The following is a 19,262-nucleotide window of genomic DNA, read 5'->3' as shown; positions in this document are numbered from 1 at the left end:
TTTTTCTGTTTGATAGGGTGAAAATGGCAGTGAAGATTGTCAAAGGGCTTTGGAGACCTTGTTCAGTGTTTTGTTCTGCATGTGCCGGCTGATGGTATGAAACTTTAACAATATTCTTATCTTCATGATGATTGCATCTGAAATTTCCATTAACAGCTGTCAAAAAGAATGCTCATTTTGCCTTTTTTTTCCCCCCCAGGTGAGGGACTACTATAATTATTCAAAGTTTTATTTTCTGCCCTTTCCACATTTAAAATTCTTTTTTTATGAATTGGGAAACAGTGCATCAATTCAAACCATTTTTAAATGGCTATTTTCTGACGGCAAAACCATAATAGTTAAATGACTATAAAATGCGACTGCTGTTGATCCTCTTCTATTCAGTATATTTCCTACTTAACCTCCTGAGAGATGTTTTCTTACCCTCTTTGTTAGGTTTAAGATTTCTAGCTTTTTTTCGGGATTGGATTTATTTTAGAAAACTAAATAAGCATGTATATGTGGAGAGGGATACAGTTATGTAAGACGATAACTTATTTGACAGCACTTGCCAAACCCGCGACCTCAACCACTAATATAACACCGTTCCTTCATTGTCGCTGGATCAAAATCCTGAATTTCCCTCCCTAACAACACTATGGGAGTACCGTCACCACAAGGTTCACCACCACTGTCTCAAGGGCAATTGGGGATGGGCAATAAACGCTTTGAGACGTCCAGTGGTCATGAAAAGCGCGATAGAAATCCAAGTCTTTCTTATCTGCACAAAATTTGTTTGAATTGCTGCTGTGTCTTTTCATTTTGGCCAATTGATAGAAGTATAGAGAGAAAACTTTCAGAATACATATTGGCTCAGATTTTGTGGTCACTGGCGAGGGAATGGCGCTTGTCATTCACCTCACTGACAGCTGCTCACAACATTTTTGCAGACTTTTGAGTGGAGACTTGCTCAGATCTGGCATATGAACCAGCACGTGCCCTCTACAGGGCATTTGTGGGATCTCTGAGTAGGATAAGAAACCGCAAGGCTCTTCAACCAATCAGATTGAAGAATCCTCACTGAGACATGCAGTGTCCAAACCAGGAAGTATAAATTAGATTTAAATCATGTACAGAAAGCAAAATAAAGATTGAGGAAGACAGATGGGATTAAGAAAGAAAGATAAGAAACAGACAGAAAAAGTATTAAAAAAAAATTGTGTAGATTTTTATTTTCTTTAAAATCTCCCAACGCTAATGAACTTCTGAAGGAATGAGACTCCACACTTGTAAAATTTAATTTTCAGGGCCAGAGAGATTGGCAGTAATTATCACGTATCATGGCGTTAAAAATGTACTTACTACTAAATGCACCAGTCCTAACTTTTTCTAGCATCTTTAGTGGGGAACCAGTGTGCAAGTACCACAACGTCACACATTATATTACTTCAGTACTGAGTCTCTCGGCATGTTCTGTTATAACATAGCCTGTGGAGGAGCAGGGTACCTCTGACAGCAACTTCCAGATTTCCGCGTTTAACTGCGCATGTGCAGATGCCAGAAGTTGCTGTCCGATTTACTCCATTATAGCAGTGAGCGCTGTTTGCCTCACCATTTTTATCTATGCAAAATCCGGGCCATTGTTGGTAATCAGCCTTTTGTAGTATTTTCTGATGTGAAGACATTCTCTTGAATTAGCATTGCAACTCTGATAAATGTATGGGCTGTGGGGTGGTAACCATGCAGGCAGTGTACACAATGGCAAAGAATTTTGCATTTACAGTTGTGTGGTAGGAATGATTACTCCAATGAATGTATTATCAGTAACTTTTAAATGTTGAAATTGTGATGTCACAGGCACCCTTCACACCATTCATCACTGAACTGATGTACCAGAACTTAAGGCACTTGATGGACCCATCCTCTGTTCAAGACAAAGATGCACGTAGCATTCACTACCTCATGCTGCCGCAAGTAAGGTACGATATTTTCCATGTTGTTTCTCCACAATATATTAATGTTATCAAAATTATAATTTTTGTCCAGTTAAGCAGAATTTTGAAACAAGATGCTGCATAATTTAGCATGAAACTCAATTTGCCAAATTGCACTCGGTTATAATTTTACTGAATAACTGTTTAAATTATTTTACATTTGTCTTTGAACAAACATTTTGAAAAATGACCTTCACCAGTGATCATTGGCCTGCATGCAAGTATCAACCTCCAAAACACATAGGGCTAGAACCTCCACGATTTTTGCCTGCTAAATGCCAACTTAACGCCCATTTTACTGCTGAAATGACGTATAACGCCCAGATATCGCCCATTCTGGCACAAAATGGAACTGACGGGCTTTTTTAGGAGACTTATCGTCGAACGTTATTTTCCCAATGGGCTTAATGGCGAGAAAAAATATCACCACCGCCCGCGTTTTTGGGGCGGAATCAGCAGAATGGGCAATTTCAATGCCCATAATATCGCCCAGCGTTACTTTCCGAACGGAATTAACGCCGAGATTCAATATTAACGCCCGGTGACTGTTTTTTAATGCAAAGAGCATATTTACCCAAACTAGCGGCCATGGAGATCGTCCATCTTCAATTTCACCACCTCGCACACATATCATCCAGAATATCGCTCACTCAAAAAACCGCCCACAAAAAGTAGAACAAACCGGAATGAACGCCAGCGGTGTGGCTGGCATTTGTTAAATCCCACTCTTACATGAGGAGCTGATGTCGGAAAGATTTGCCTGAAAGAGTGCTGATGTGAGTGACAATGCTGACACACTGCTGTATGTATGCAGCTCAGACATCAATGGTGCCCATAACCTAGGTACCAGTTAAAGTTTACGTTGATTGATGTAAAGTTGTATTTAACCCTTTCATGGTAAGTGTGTAATGGTCCAGCTATCTGAGACAACGTGCAACAATGTTTAATAACAAAAGTTTAATGCCAACTAGTCTGAAATCATAAGTATCACAGCCAATAGCACCCAACCCCCCGCCCATACCCTGCTTTTTCCACCACTGATATCAATCACAGGTTCAACATTTCCAGCAACACAGAATACAAAGGCAAAGCAGGAGGGTGGTCTCCAGCCCCCATATATTGCAACAAATTGCATACACCCAGATGGAGATATAACACAGCCATCACCTGCGGACATGCACCTCACTTTCCTTCCCCCCTCTTCTACTCCCCACCTCTACCCCTACCCCTCCTCGCTCCACGGCGCGTGGCTGAAGAGCTCCTCAGACAGTGCCTCATTGCAGGAGGGATGAAGGCAGATGCATTGGTTGCATGGGTACGGGAGCGGGGGTGTGAGGTGGCAATGTTCTCTGATGCAGAAGTAGGATCCTGGCCCTTGCTCTCATCTGTCATTTGCGGTGGTGGTGCGGAACCTCGGGGTGGAGTGCCGCGCTCTGGGACCACTGCGAGGGGCTGTGGCAGCAGTGTTCCTGGCTATCGCATCCAGGGACTCCGCCATGCGCGGAATGGACTAGGTCATGGTGGCTAGGTCTCGAGATATTCCCCCCAAAGCTTCGATGAGCTGGTCACCAATGTCTACAGTTCTCCTGGACAACTGTACCATCTCTCCGCTGTCATGTCGCGCTCGTGGAACAGACCTGTCACGTTCACGAGACCTCCGCGGGGTCGGCGCTGTCCTGGGGACAAATGGAGTGCCCTGTGGCGAGGTGCTTGGGGACGGCACCTCCAGAGTGGAGACGGGAATGACCGGAGGACCAATAGATGGCCTTGGGGTGGAATGGCTTCTGGAGCATGGCAATACAGGTTCTTCGAAGTCTGCGCTCTCATCCATCGAGAACAGACCCAGCGGATTGACGGGCGACAATCGGAGCTCCTCAATACCAGATGTATTACGATTGTCCGCTGACTCCTGCTCCGCACCCCCACCTTCTGCCCTCTGTGGCCTTGCCTGGGGCAGCGCTGCTGGCTGAGCTGCAAGACACAAATGAGGTTGTTAGAGGAGAAGGGAGTGCTCGGGTGACAAGGTGAGTCCTGCGCTACACACAGCATATGCACAACAAAAGCACCACCGCTCTCAAAATCATCGCAGACATTCATATTTCATGACCATCAACACATTGTGCATTGCAATGATTTTCATTCGGCCAGCATTATTTCTATGACATTTTTAGAAATCATCTATCATATATAATTGGTCGGATATGAGTTGGTGTGGCATCTATTGACTTTACATCACGCAATGGTGTAAGCTTTACTCACGTGGCATCACTTCAGGGTCTGCAGATGCATCCGTGGCTATCCGGTTGTGCTTCCCCCCCGAGTGTGAGCACTCGCTCCTCCATCTCTGTGATGTCGCTGGGGACTGGTGGCCCCTCGGCCCCTCACCCACTCACCTCTGCACGGACCTCATCGTTGATAGCTTCTTCTGTCAAAGGTGACAGGACGACATGGCATGAAATCATTGCGTGATGTCATTGCTAGGTACTGTCACAGAGACTGATACAACACATAACCAACAGACGTAATCATGATTATTATGATTATTATCATTCTTTACCTAAAGACGTACACCGTGACCTTAGGCTTTGAGTAAAACATTCCCGGTAAAAGTGCAAGACCTCACATCTGATGATAGTCACTCATGACTGTTACAAATCAAATTATATAAATACATAAGTACATGTAAATCAATGTAATACTTACTCTTGCAGATCCCACAAGGTTGTTCCAACGTTTTCGGCATTGGTTGCCCTCACGCACCTTGTTGGTCGCCGACGAGACCACCTCTCTTATCTCGGTCCATATCCTTTGGTAGGCCTTTGGGGTGGGCTTCCCACGCCCTCCCTGTGTCAAATCACCCCAGCCTGACAGAACCTCCTGGCTCTTTTGCGGACTCCAATGTGCTCCTCTCCCATCTCACTGCTCTCTACAGCGTCATTCTCCACAGTGTGCTGTGATGCCTCCTCCTCTCTCCATTATAGGGCAAATTCAGTCAAATATGTGGCTGGTAACAGCTACTTGTTGTTTGCCTACTTGCTGTGAAGCTCTAAAGTCTCCCTCCTTCCTCCCAAAGCAGCCACACCACAACCAGCCACGCCTTCAGTCCCTCTGAGCTCCCTCTCTCTCTCTCTCCTCTTCTGCGCATGTCATGATGACTCTTGACCTCCAAAATCGCGGAATCTAGCGTTGCCATGCCGTTGCTAAGGACGGCCACACTTTACGGCAGAAGGTCAAAAAAATTTAACGCTACTGCCCATTTGATATCGCTCACGGTAAATTCCATTTTCAAAAATGTAAACTACGTGTTTTGAGAATAGGCGAGAAGCCGGCGATCTGAAAACCCTTTGTTACCGCCCACGCCGGAAATAACACCCATTTTTGGGTGATGAGCTCAAAAGTGGAGGTTCTAGCCCTTAGTGTTCCAGTCTGTCATTTAATTTGCCAATTGTACTCTAGCACTTCAAAGCAAAATACACTTAAAAACAAGACAGCTTCACTGACACCGTGTAAATAAAAAGATAAATTGAATGTCTTTGAACCCTTTATGCATATTTCATATCCAATGACATTTGCTATACAAAACAAGACTTGTAGAGCCTTTATTTTATTTACATTTTATTGAATCCTCAGAGCATTTATAGTCCATTCCACTAATCATATTGAAGGCGGCAATGATTCAGAATGACCATTATGCTGCAGGATTTCATTGATATTAAACTTAAGTGGCATTGGAAAAAAGCAGTTGACATTTTCCTTTGGGATGGTGATCAATCTCTGTTAGGTAATCACTTTTCAGTTTCTCATTCCCATTGAATAATAAGAATCTAAATCGGGTAGAGGAGCAAAAGGATCTAGGGGTACAGATACACAATTCACTAGAAGTAGCAACGGAGGTTAATAAGGCCAATAAAAAAGCAAATCAAGCACTGGGGTTCATTTCTAGAGGGATAGAATTGAAAAGTAGAGAAGTTATGTCAAACTTTGGTGAGACCACACTTTGAGTACTGTGTACAGTTCTGGTCTCCATATTATAAAAAGGATCTAGAGGCATTGGAGAAGGTGCAAAACAGATTCACAAGGATGAAGCCAGAACTGAAAGGGTACGCTTATCAGGAATGATCAAACAGACTGTGGGGCTCTTTTCTCTCAAAAAGAGAAGGCTTAGGGGTGACCTGATGGAGGTCTTTTAAAATAATGAATGGGTTTGGTTGGGTCGACATCGAGAAAATGTTTTCACTTGTGGGGAAGTCCAAAATTAGAGGTCATAAATATATGATAGTCACTAATAAATCCAAGAGGGAATTCAGGAGAAACTTCTTTACTCAAAGTGTGGTCAGAATGTGGAACGCGCTACCACATGGAATAGTTGAGGCAAATAGCAAAAATGCACATAAGGAGAAGCTAGATAAGCACATGAGTGAGAAATGAATAGCTGATAGCGTTAGATGAAAGGTGTGAGGAGCCTCATGTGGAGCATAAATGCCAGCATAGACCTGTTGGCCAAATGGCCTGTTTCTGTGCTGTAGACTCTATTTATCTTTTGTAAATACCTGAAATTTCCAGAAAGAGTATCAAATCACAAAATTGTGACCTTTCTTGACATACACCCATTCCAAATTGCACAAGCTGTATGATTCTAAATATTACTACAGTTTAAAAGGGAATTCAATTTTGTTCAGAAAAGTAAACTTTGAGATGTATTGCTTTCCTTACATGGGCAGTAATATTTTGCCACTTTTATGCTTTCTGGCCAACTTCATTTCTGAGCAGATTTTAAAGACAATGTCTTCCCAGAAAGATAGGATTTCCAAAGTGCTGTTACTGTTAAGTAAATCATTTGTGGCTGCTTTTTTATGAGAATATGTCAGACTAAGAAAAAAAAAGCAAAACTATTGTGCATAGGATAAAGTTTGCCCGTGTTGTTCTGAGCTAGATTTATGTACAACATGGTCGGACCATTGGAAAGTTCAGACCATTGGAAAGAAGATTGAGTTTGGAAATAAACTAAGCTTTATTTTTTTTAAAACCCCTTTTAATTAAGATCAGATAATGAGCCTGACATTTGTAGATGATTGAAATGGGAGTATTTAAGTTAAAGAATGCTAGGATTTTCTCCAAAACATCTCTAGTCCTCATTGGCTCTCCTATAATGGTGATCACTGCCTTCCAGAACTTCTCCCTAGTCTTTCTTTGTACTCTAGGATAAATAACATATAACCCTGATTGATTTGTTCAGCTTGTCCAGAACTTCCATCTCCTTGACGCGAAGTCCTGAATTTTGCCTTGATATTTGTTTTGTTTGGCAGGGAAAGTATGTTGTTCATTACTTCCTTTGTGAATAGATTTTTTGATTATACCTCCAGAGAGTCTGTCATTGACCAACGTATTGAGGGTGCAGTTGCTCAAATGCAGTCCATTATTGAGCTTGGAAGAGTGATACGAGACAGAAAGACCCTCCCAGTTAAGGTTTGTTATTGCGGATCACGCGCCATCTATATTTTGCAATAATGATCTTGCTGTGTTTTTTGATCTTGGGTCTTTCTAGAAACTAATCTGTCATCTCTTTGTACTCAATGTTCAGGGTGATCACACAATGAACTGATGTAATGCCATTTGACACCATTCATTTCTTCATATCAATTACTTAGAAGGAATACTTTAGTTTTTACTGATTTTTTTTTGTATCCATTGCAAATCATATACTTGCTATAAGACTTTGAATCAATTTGGAGCCACACGTACAGATAATTTTGCTCATCTTGCATTCACCAATTTGTGGTCCAGCTGTTCATGGGCAGTAAACTAAAAATATCATCGCATTAATCAAGTGCATAAGGGTAACCTTAACATTCAAGAACTCCTGATGCTGTTTCACAATATCTCGAACATTGATGATGTGCTAGTCTGCCAACAAAATGTGTGCTGAATGAAATGCTGAAAGTTTCCAGTCTTGTGCTAATGTCCCCTCTTTCTGTTTCTGGATCAGAGTTCTGGCTTTATGGTTTGTTTTCAAATCTATTTCTTTGTCTTTGTGTTATCTTAACTAGCTGTACTTTTTAATATATAAATGTGACCTGGAAAATGTCGCAACTATGAGTTAAAGGTTTGTCCAATGTAACTTTTTTTTTAGTACCCTTTAAAAGAAGTTGTGGTCATTCACCAGGATGCAGAAGCACTAAAAGATATTAGATCCTTGGAGAAATATATTCTCGAGGTAAGTTAAATCATTTGCATTATTTTAAATGATCATGAATGTTGCTTTTTTATATCTACCTGTATGTGAAATTGTTGAGGTGGCTTGTAATGTCAAGAAACAAATTGTGAACAAAACAGATACTTTTACGTGCTGTGATACCTTTTTTTTACTTTCTACATATCAGCTTCACTTTTTGTGTCGTGAATGGTTGACTGTTTTAGCGCTTAAAAAGATAAATGCTAGATTGCCTTTCTTGAGAATCACCTGACTGTAAAAACTGATGTTATATTCTCAGTGGATAAAACAATATAGTGGGCTAGAATTTGCTGAAAAAATAACGCCGTGTGAACAATACACGCTGTTAATAATCTGCAAATTGACAAGCGACTTTTGAAGAGGAAGCGATACCCCATGAATTGCAAATCACCACAAGTTGCTGGATGATTTGCGCCACTCTGCCATTAGCTTCTCAAAAACAGCATCTCACCTTTAAACTCTCCATGCGTTTCATGAACTTGCTGCATTTGCACATTAATTGCCCATAGAATATTAAATCTAGTAATTAATAGCGTAAGCCCTGATACTGAATATCTTTTGTGTTTACTGAAATGCTTTAAAGGAGAATTTTTATTCCAAAGCTGATCATATTTCAGGATGTACTGGCACAATAGACTGGAAAAATTACTTTGTGGAAGGATTTTGATATGTTACTTTGAGCAAAATTAAAATGCTTTAAGAATATCAGTTATATGTGTGGTAGATTTGAGGGCCTGGTCTTCGAACACTCTGTTCCTCAGGTGGCTGAAGGCAGCACTGATGCACTGGAGGCGGTGTTGAATCTCCGCATCAATGTCTGCTTTTGTTGATCAGAGGCTCCCGAGGTATGGGAAGTGGGCCGCACCGTGGATCTTAATGACTGGGGGGCAGTGCTGTGCAGCGAGGACAGGCTGTTTACGGATGTTTAGCGTAAGGCCCATGCTTTCATATGCCTCAGTAAATACATCGACTATATCCTGGAGTTCAGCCTCAGAATGTGCGCAGACGCAGGCGTCATCCGCGTACTGTAGCTCAACGACGGGGTTGGGGTGATCTTGGACCTGGCCTGGAGGCGGCGTAGATTAAACAGCTTCCCACTGGTTCTGTAGTTTAGTTCTACTCCAGCGGGGAGCTTGTTGACTGTGAGGTGGAGCATGGCAGCGAGGAAGATTGAGAAGAGAGTTGGAGCGATGACGCAGCCCTGTTTGACCCCGGTCCGGGCGTGGATTGGGTCTGTAATGGATCCGTTGCTAAGGATCACAGCCTGCATGTTGTCGTGGAGCAGGCGAAGGATGTTGACAGACTTTTGGGGGTATCCGAAACGGAGGAGGGCGCTCCAAAGACCCTCGCAGTTGACAGTGTCAAAGGCCTTTGTAAGGTCGAAAAAGGCCATGTATAAGGGCTGGCGCTGCTCCCTGCATTTTTCCTGCAGCTGTCGAGCTGCAAAGATCGTGTCTGTTGTGCCCCGTAAGGGACGAAATTCGCACTGTGATTCCGGGAGGAGCTCCTCGGCCACACGGAGAAGACGGTTGAGGAGAGCTCTAGCGACAACTTTCCCAGTGGCTGATAGCAGGGAGATTCTCCTGTAGTTGCCGCAGTCGGACATGTCCCCTTTTTTAAATAAGGTCACGATCGCTGCATCTCTTGAGATTTCCCGGCATGCTCTCCTCCCTCCAGATGAGTGAGATGAGGTCATGTATCCACGCCAACAGCACCTCTCTGCCATACTTTAGCGCCTCAGCAGGGATTCCATCTGCTCCCGAAGCCTTGTTGTTCTTGAACTATTTAATGGTTTTTCCTACCTCGTGCAACGTTGGGGTTTCACTGAGGTGGTGGCGGGACGCATGCTGCGGGATGGAGTCGAGAACACTCGAGTCAAAGGCAGAGTCTCAATTGAGGAGATCTTCGAAGTGCTCCTTCCAGCGGGCCCTGACAACCTCGGTGTCCTTGATGAGTGTTTCCCCGTTCTTGGCCAGCAGTGGGGTGGGGCCTTGGTAGTTTGGACCGCAGGTGGCCTTGACTGCGATGAAGAAATCTCGCATATCGTGGTTGTCGGCCAGCTGTTGTATCTCTTGTGCTTTCTCCATTCACCACCTGTTCTTTAGGTCCCGCGTTTTTTGTTGGACCTCAGCCTTGAGCCGTCTATAATGTTGCTTTGCAGCTCCCGAGTTGGATTGTTGCTTGAGGCTCAGAAATGCTCTGCGCTTGCGAACTATTCGTTCTTGGATCTCCTGATCATTTTCATCAAACTAGTCCTGGTATTTCCTGGTTGAGTGACCGAGCGTCTTTTCAAAGGCACTGGTTATGGAGGCCTGTAGGGCAGACCAAGCGCTGTGGGCATTCAGCATCTCAGGGTCATCAAGGCATGCCAGGTTAGCTGTGAGGCGCTGGCTGTATAGGGCTCTCTGAGCTGGGTCTTTAAGTGCCTTTATTGACTTTATTGGCATTGACTTTATTGCGGCACTGTTTCTGCTGTCCCCTTTGCTTTGGGGCTATGTTAATGTCGATGATGGACCGGATTAGGCGGTGATCCGTCCAGCAGTCATCAGCTCCTGTCATGGCGCGGGTGATGCGCACATCCTTGCGATCCCTGGCTCGGACGATGACATAGTCGAGCAGGTGCCAGTGTTTAGAGCGAGGGTGTTGCCCCGATGCCTTGTATTTGTCCCTCTGGTGGAACAGGATGTTGGTGATGAGCAGTTGATGTTCGAGACATTTTCTCAGGAGTAGGGTACCGCTGGAGTTGGCTTTCCCTACCCTATCTCTGCCAATCACGCCTCCCCAGAGAGCTGTGCCTTTGCCGACTCTGGTGTTGAAGTCACCTAGGAGGATCAATTTGTCGCCCATGGGGACGTAGGACAGGGATGTCTTGAGGTTGGAATAAAAACCCTCTTTTATGGTCTACAGGACTGTAGTAATACCTGCCCTCCCGTATGGCTCAGAGGCATGGACGATGTACAGAAGACACCTCAAGTCGCTGGAGATATATCACCAACGATGTCTCCGCAAAATCCTGCAAATCCCCTGGAAGGACAGGCGCACCAATATTAGTGTCCTTGTCCAGACTAACATCTCCAGCATTGAAGCACTGACCACAATCGATCAGCTTCGCTGGGCAGGCCACATAGTTCTCATACCAGACACGAGACTCCCAAAGCAATTGCTCTATGTGGAGCTCCTTCACGGCAAACGAGCCAAAGGTGGGCAGCGGAAACGTTCGAAGGACACCCTGAAAGCCTCCCTGATAAAGTTCGACATCACCACTGACGCCTGGGAATTCCTGGCCAAAGACTGCCCTAAGTGGAAAAAGTGCATTCGGGAGGGCGTTGATCACTTCGAGTCTCAATGGCGAGAGTGTGAAGAGGTCAAGCGCAGGCAATGGAAGGAGCGTGCGGCAAACCAGTCCCACCCATCCCTTCCCTCGGCAACTGTCTGCCCCACCTGTGACAGAGTCTGTGGCTCTTGTACTGCACTGTTCAGCCACCAAATAATTCATTTCAGGAGTGGAAGCAAGTCTTCCTCGATTCCGAGGGACTACCTATGATGATGATGATGTGTGTGCGTAGTTCACTGTAGTACAGAAAATGCAGTGTGCCAAATATGACTGTCTATTTTGTAGTATTGTACTGTTTAACTTGTTCAACCAATTAATATTCATTTAGTAGGAATTTTCACTTGACTAGGATGAGAAACCTGTATCCATATGGGTTTGTTTGAGCAAACTATCTGCAATAGTATTTTGCACTCTTGTTTCTTACGGGTTTGTTCTGTGTGCCAAGTTTGTATCTTTTTACACTAATAAGGGGTGAAGAACTCAGCAGCAAAATGTGATCTTTGTGGTGCTTTCCCTTGTTTGTATTTTGAACAAATGCCTAGATCATTTAATTACTGTTTGAAAACTGATAACATTGAGAAAATAGTTTAAAGGGGAACACCATCACCAAGCCACAGCAGTTGGAAGAGAAAAAGACCATGAAGATGCAGAAGATATCTTCAAAGGCTAGTGCCTAGAATTGAGTCCTGACCATGTTCAGTAGATAGTATCTTAGACATCATCAGTTGCATAGGTAGACTTTCTTGGACACGTGTGGATGACGACTGCCAAGTATGTGACTAGTCTTAAGTCAGGGCACAGTAACATAGTGGTTATGTTATTGGAATAGTAATCCAGAGGCCTGGACTAATGATCTGGGGACATGAGTTCAAATCCCACCATGGCAGCTGGGGAATTTAATTTCAATTAAATAAATCTGGAATAAAAAGTATCAGTAATGATGACTATGAAACTGGATTGTTGTAAAAACCCATCTGGTTCACGAATGTCCTTTAGGGAAGGAAATCTGCCGTCCTTACATAGTCTACATAGGAACATAAGAAACTAGTTTTAGTTGCCCCTATGAGTGGAAATATCCTCTCTGCATCCACCTTGTCGAGCCCCCTCATTATCTTACATGCTTCAATAAGATCACCTCTCATTCTTCTGAACTCCAGTGACTATAGGCCCAACCTACTCAACCTATCTTCATAAGTCGACCCCCTCAGCTCCAAAATCAACCTAGTGAACCTTCTCGGAACAGCCTCCAATGCAAGTATATTCTTCCTTAAATATGACCAAAACTGTACGCAGTACTCAAGGTGTGGCCTCACCAATACCCAGTATAGTTGTGCTACATACCTTGTATAGTCTGGTCTTTATGAGACTCCAAACCCACAGCAATGTGGTTGACTTGGATATTAAGGGAATCAAGGGATATGGGGATCGTGCACTAAAGTGGAGTTGAGGTAGAAGATCAGCCATGAACTTATTGAATGGCAGAGCAGGCTCGAAAGGCTGAATGGCCTATTTCTGCTCCTATTTCTTATGTTATGATTCTTAACTGCACTCTGCGGTTCAAGAAGATGGTTTCTCAAGGGCAATTGGGGATGGGCAATAAATGCTGGCGTTGCCAGTGACGCCCACATCCTGTGAACGAATAGTCTCATGGGTGCTACAATAACTTTACATGAAATAACCCTTTGTTACTATTAATCTTGCCTTATATTAGAGAATCCTTTAAAGTTATTAAATTCACACCAATGTTCAAATTATATCCCAGGATTTTGAGTCATAAAAAAACCTGCACAATGTTTTTATTTATTTTTGGGATGTGGTGGCTGCAGGCGCTGCATTTACACACACAATTTTACATTGCATTTCACCACTCTTGGAAAAAATAAAGTTCTGAATTTTATGGGCCAAAAATTGCAGATGCCTCCGACCAAAATGTTTTTAATGAAAGTACCAGATGGTCCCAGAGACGAACACTTCTGGTCCAAGGCCTCGATGCGCAGACCAGCGAACGTAAGCGCAACCTGGGATCACGTGGGCCTGGACCACCAATGAACATGAAGTATTCTCATTCATGATAATGGTGCATTCCATTTGTACGAACACCCATTACGATCAATGAGAATACTCCCTGAAACACAACACAATAAAAAAAATACCTCACATATTTAAAATTAATTGAAGTTGAATTGAATTAAATGTTTTTGAAAATGTTTCAAAAATGTTTTAATAAGGTTAAAAATAAACTTACTTTAATGGACAGGGTTTTTAATAGAAAAATATGTGATAAAATGTAATTTTTCTATCTTTAAAACTCTTACACTGGCACAAGAGTTTGAAGGACATTCGCTGGGCAAGAATTGGGCAAATAGCCCAAATCTCCACCTGCGAAGGCCCTTCTCCCGGGGATGCGTTGGAACTGTCGAAAGAAATTTTGACAGTTCGCAAGTGCTGGATTTCGGCGCATGCGCTTTGCGTGCCTAAACCTGAAACTTGCGGAGCTTCTTCGGGCATGTGCGCACATCGTACGCACTCAGAGAGGCCACAATTTCTGGGCCAATATAAATTGAGGCGATTTATTTTGCTGATGTAGCCTTGAGGGAGAAGTGGATCTTTTCACTGAACATGTTCAAGAAAATCAACTTGATAGCCCATTCACTGAGATAAAATGGCAGAATTCTGGAACTACTGGTTGATCATTTTGGACAAAGTAGCCATGTGATTTATCTGAGACTGAATTACATTTAAGATTTTAAAAATGTACTTGTATGTATCTGTATATTCTTTTGAAAGTCACAGCACTCTGGAATTGTCTCTACATGGCTGCAAACATAAGCCTAGTTCAGGGTTTTTCGATGGTTATCATGTAAATTTAACGAGCTACAAATTCCTTAATGAGGAATCTTTATCACTTGTATGCTTTGCCAGATAATGACACACAAAATGACAGTATTTCATTTTCACTTTGGCTTCTTAGAAATATAGTGGCCAAGTATTACATTATTTTAAGTGGTTCTGACATCTGCAGAATATAAAATGTCAAAAGCTGTGTGAAAAGAGACTGAATTACGTTTAGGATTTTTAAAATGTACTTGTGAATTGGTTTTCAATTCTTCTACATAGATGGACAAAAAAATCCTGCAGTTTTCTTGTTACTGAGCAGAATGTAGTTCAGTGCTCTGCTTTAAGGTACATATATACGCATTTGCATGAAGCAGTTTGAAGTTACAAATGAATTTTATCAACATTTACTGCTGGGAGTACATGCTTAGAAATTAGGAAAGAAAAGTAGAAAATATTAGACATGTCACTACTAGGTTTTAATTTAGAATATAAAATTGACTTAATTATGTTATTTTCACCTGAAGCTGAAGACATTTAAAATTCAAACTTTTACACTCCTCCCAGGCTGCACTTAAGGTAAACAAAATGCATCATTAGTTTGAAACTCGAGATTGCTAAACTGACTGCAAGGGGATCTGGGGCCAGGATACCACACTTGGGTCTGGATTTTGCTGGTGCTTAGAGGGCGAGTTCGAAGGCGGGTCAATTGTCAAAATAGGAAAGATTGACAGCAGATCGACGGGCCGGGTACCCAAGTGCCGGGTTTGCCTGAGCTTTAATAGACCCGACACCAAGCGGCAGGCGAGCCAATTGAAATAGTTAAGAGTTTGTTAAAAGGTCCTTCAGCATTTTATTATCGACTTACCTTTTTTACCCAGGTAAATAGGTTGGGTTTTCAATGACTCTCCATTCTTCTGATACGGTGACAGCTGAAAAAGTGGTATAAAAGCTACCATTTCAGAGCTGTTCACTTTCCAATCTTAGAAGCTGGAGCCTTCAGGAATTGGAAGACACTTTTGAGCTTTGTGCAGTTTGGAAGTGTTTGGAGTAAACTGTCAATCCACTGTCACCTTCTTGGAACAACCTATCTCACCATTGACAGATCGCTTCTTTCATCTCAACTTGGTCCTCAGAATCCCACCACAATCAGCCCCAATACCAACATGACCAGGCACACCAGCAGCACCTCCAACCTTCTCCACAATCACCTGATGCTGCACTAGACACATGGCATCAGTACCTGACCACATTGCTGCCTGGGATGGCCTCACCATGGCCAGATTTATTTCAATTGTCGCTGTACACACTGGCTGCCACAAAATGCGCCAGGTTGGCACCACCTCACACCAACACCACAAAGCATCCCTGCAATGCCCAAGCCATTCCTTTCAGACTCATCACCATTGTGGGGGGGGTACCCTTATGTCTCACCATTCACTACAGCTCACTAAGCCACTTCCAAAGATGCACACAAATCTGTCCAAGAAGGCAAAGTGATCAAAATAAAGATTTCAATGTTTGACAACACAATAGCAGAAACTCTACATGAACATTGGCTAAAAGACAAGTCCCTACCCTTGTGTGTTGTTAGGTGGTATGATTGAACAAGGGTGAGTGTGATGGGTGGCTAGTCAGATAGGGATGTGATAATGTAGATAGAGGGAGGGATGGGTGAAGGTGCAAGGTAAGTTGGTGTGAGTAAGGATGTGCAGGGTAGGAAAGGCGGAGTGATGGGGATATGATGAGTGGCACAGCAGGATGAGGTTGAGTGTGGCTTTGCAGTCACTTTTCGTGATCTACTGAGATCATTGAAAGGTTTGCGCCACTTTAGCCAGGTTTTCCTGATGACATCCCTACTTGTGCCCTCCTGTGCAATGTGCATCCAGGCTGCGTTGGTGTCCTGGGGAGGTCTCTTTCATTGGAAGGGAGAGCCTGGGTGCAGACTTTGTGCAGTGCTAGTCAGTGTTTGCAGCACCGTAATTTCAGGCCCATTATCTGTTCATTTATAGCATGGCTGTTTGTGGAACCTTGCTGTGTGCAAATTGGTTGCTGCGTTTCGCTACATTACAACAGTGACTACACTTCAAATTTTACTTCCGAGTTTTTAAAATTCTTGTTACTAGCATTCTTTTCACCTATTTTCTGGACTTGCCTTGTTTCTTCTCTGAGGCATTCATTCCATCTGGTCTTGTTGACTTTATCTGGCCCTGTTCACTTCATCATATCAGCACAGGCTATCCAATTTCACTGCCAACGGGCAGGTCGGGACAGTAGCTTGTCAAATTGGAGTGCATCACCTAACATCAGCTGAAAAAACCTTTGTGCACCTGTCTCGTGAGTAGATGGACTTTTCCACTGTTAAAGGTTGGTTTGTATCATTTGACATTGACTGATGATTGAGGGAACGAGGGGCTCAAAATACTGCTTAAAATACTTTCAAAGACAAGTTTTTATTCTTCCAATTTGACTGAACTGAGCCACTGGGAAGGGACTCATTCATTCAGTAGTGCCTGACCTTTGTATTTTCCAGGTCAATCTACATAGGCATGGCTTGATGGAGGCTCAGGTGCTAGCCTCTATTAGTAAGAATCACGACAGCAAGGTGTTAGAAACAACGATTGAATCTATCAATCCTTTCCCCCTCTAATTTTCTCCTCTGTAGAGGCTAACTCATGCTGCCATACAGTTCCATTCTTACCAGCAGGCCATCAGTATTGTGACCATGTTGACCCATTTTTGTAACGGTATAAGTATTTTGTTGATAGGATAATCTTTACCTTTGGCGGTAAACTGGTGGAGCAGATCACCTGCCCATTATAGAACCGACCTGATTCTCATTTCCATTGATCTATTTAATGAGTCTCGTAGCTTTTTTTAAATGTTGATTTGTTCAATGAAATAATGATGTAAAATGCAACCTAGCCATATTATAAAATTGAATTACTGGCTCCAATTTTTGTATGGTGGAAATGCTTACATTTGTTACGGAAAATATGTTTTTACCATTTTTCAAAGCAGCTAGATATTTCTTGTGACATACACACACATTTTGAACCACTTAATAAATGATGGGCCTGATATGACTTTGTTGGGGCACACTATTGGAATTTTGCTTCTCCAGACTAGTAGTTCTGAATGCAGTCATTTTCGCCTTGTTGTTCATCAGGCCAAGTTCTGTCCATGAATAATGAAGCCAGCACAGATGTTATAGTGTACTATTTTATTAATATTGTCGAGAATTAGTTGCAGTTAAGGATGCCAAAAAGCACTTTGTCATTTACTGTAAAATGTTTTTGAAGTATTGGTGGAAAGAAGGAAAATGCATTAATTCAATTTGGAATGCAGATAGGATCAGAATTTATGCTGGCTCAATTTCTGATTTTAACAGTGGTGGCATGCAACTTCAATTTTGCAGTCTGCTTCTCTTATTTGTTGACAGTTGGTCTTTGGATTATTTTCAGATTGGAAATTTAGAAGAGACTGGATTTAGAATTGTCAAAAGCTCTTGTTTCTCCTGTAGCCAGTGGAGATGTTGCCACTTGTCCAAGTTCATAATTTGTTGACTTATTCAAAGCTATGGTTGTTTAATTTTTGTATGAACTAGAAGATTTCCTACTTTCTGGAGGAAAGTTTATGAATTATTTTTCTTTTTAACTTCCATATTTGGAATTTCCATCATCCCACAAAGAGACTAAAACTAGGGGGCATAGTCTCAGAATAAGGGGTTGCCCATTTAAAACTGAGATGAGAAGGAATTTCTTCTCCGAGGTTTGTAAATCTGTAGAATTCTCTGCCCAGAGAGCTGTGGAGGCTCGGTCATTGAATATATTTAAGGCGGAGATTTTTGAGCGATAAGGGAATAAAGGGTTATGGGGAGTGGGCAATGAAGTGGAGCTGAGTCCATGATCAGATCAGCCATGATCTTATTAAATGGCGGAGCAGGCTCGAGGGGTCAAATGGCCTACTACTCCTCCTATTTCTTGTGTTCTTGTGACACTTCAAGTTTTAATGACCCTGAAATTCCGTTTTCGCCTTCCCGCGGGCATTTTAGAGAAAAGATACACACCTACCTTAAGCTGGCGTCCACATTGGACTTTCCAATGCTGAGGCCTCCTTCAACTGCGATTCGAAGCGCATACACATCAACACAGGCCTCGAGCTGGAGTCACATGGCTCTGGGGAACCGATCTGGTAAAGTATCATAGTAATAGGAGTGCCACAGGGTCCTAAACTCCTATTACTATGATTGTGATAGAGCCCGAAACACCCAAAACACTAATAAAAAAAATAGAAAATAATTACACGACATTCATTTAAATTAAAGTTATTAATGTCTTAAAAAAATAATTTCCTTATTTTTTTAAAGTTTTTTAAAATAAACTTACCGTTGTGGGGAGGGTTTTTAATGACAAAATAAGTTTTAATAACTTTATTTTTATATGTTTTTGGGGTTTTTAAAACACTTGCGCCTGTAAAAGTAGGCTATGCGCCTGCTTTTTCAGGCGCAAGATTTTTGAGGATATTCATAAGCGTAAATATCGGAAATTTTCACTTACAAATGTCCTTGCTCCTGAGATGCGGCCATCTGTCAAGCCAGAAACTTGACAGATCGAAAATGACAGTTTCAAGTGCATGCACATTGCACACTGCAAACCGACATTTCCGATGCCTTCTCGGGTCCGTCGGAACTCTGTACGGACCCGGGGAGACTGGAATTTCAGGACCAATATATATTCACAAGATTGCCCTGCCATTTTAGTCAAGTGAACTTATTCTTTTCTACAAAACCTCATTATGAACCATAACCGAAAATCTTTTCGTCTTCTCATTGTCAGCAGTCATAACTATTAACACCAGAAAGTGTTTGTATTTTCTATGGCACATC

General features: G+C 42.5%; 1 protein-coding gene across 2 annotated transcripts in view; it reads left to right on the top strand.

Moving 5' to 3' along the window:
• Positions 1-19,262, top strand: part of iars1 (isoleucyl-tRNA synthetase 1) — a 295,901-nt gene that overhangs the window by 155,662 nt on the left and 120,977 nt on the right. For both annotated transcript variants that reach the window (XM_070895389.1, XM_070895388.1), the window contains exons 22-25: positions 17-94; positions 1,837-1,958; positions 7,337-7,439; positions 8,104-8,187. In XM_070895389.1, the coding sequence (XP_070751490.1) occupies positions 17-94; positions 1,837-1,958; positions 7,337-7,439; positions 8,104-8,187 (387 nt within the window). The remainder of the gene's footprint in view (positions 1-16; positions 95-1,836; positions 1,959-7,336; positions 7,440-8,103; positions 8,188-19,262) is intronic.

This window comes from Pristiophorus japonicus, chromosome 12 (assembly GCF_044704955.1).
Source record: "Pristiophorus japonicus isolate sPriJap1 chromosome 12, sPriJap1.hap1, whole genome shotgun sequence".
In the NCBI taxonomy this organism is placed as follows: Eukaryota; Metazoa; Chordata; class Chondrichthyes; family Pristiophoridae; genus Pristiophorus; species Pristiophorus japonicus.
Note: the sequence above shows the minus strand (reverse complement) of the source record. Positions and strands in the feature narration are given on the sequence as shown.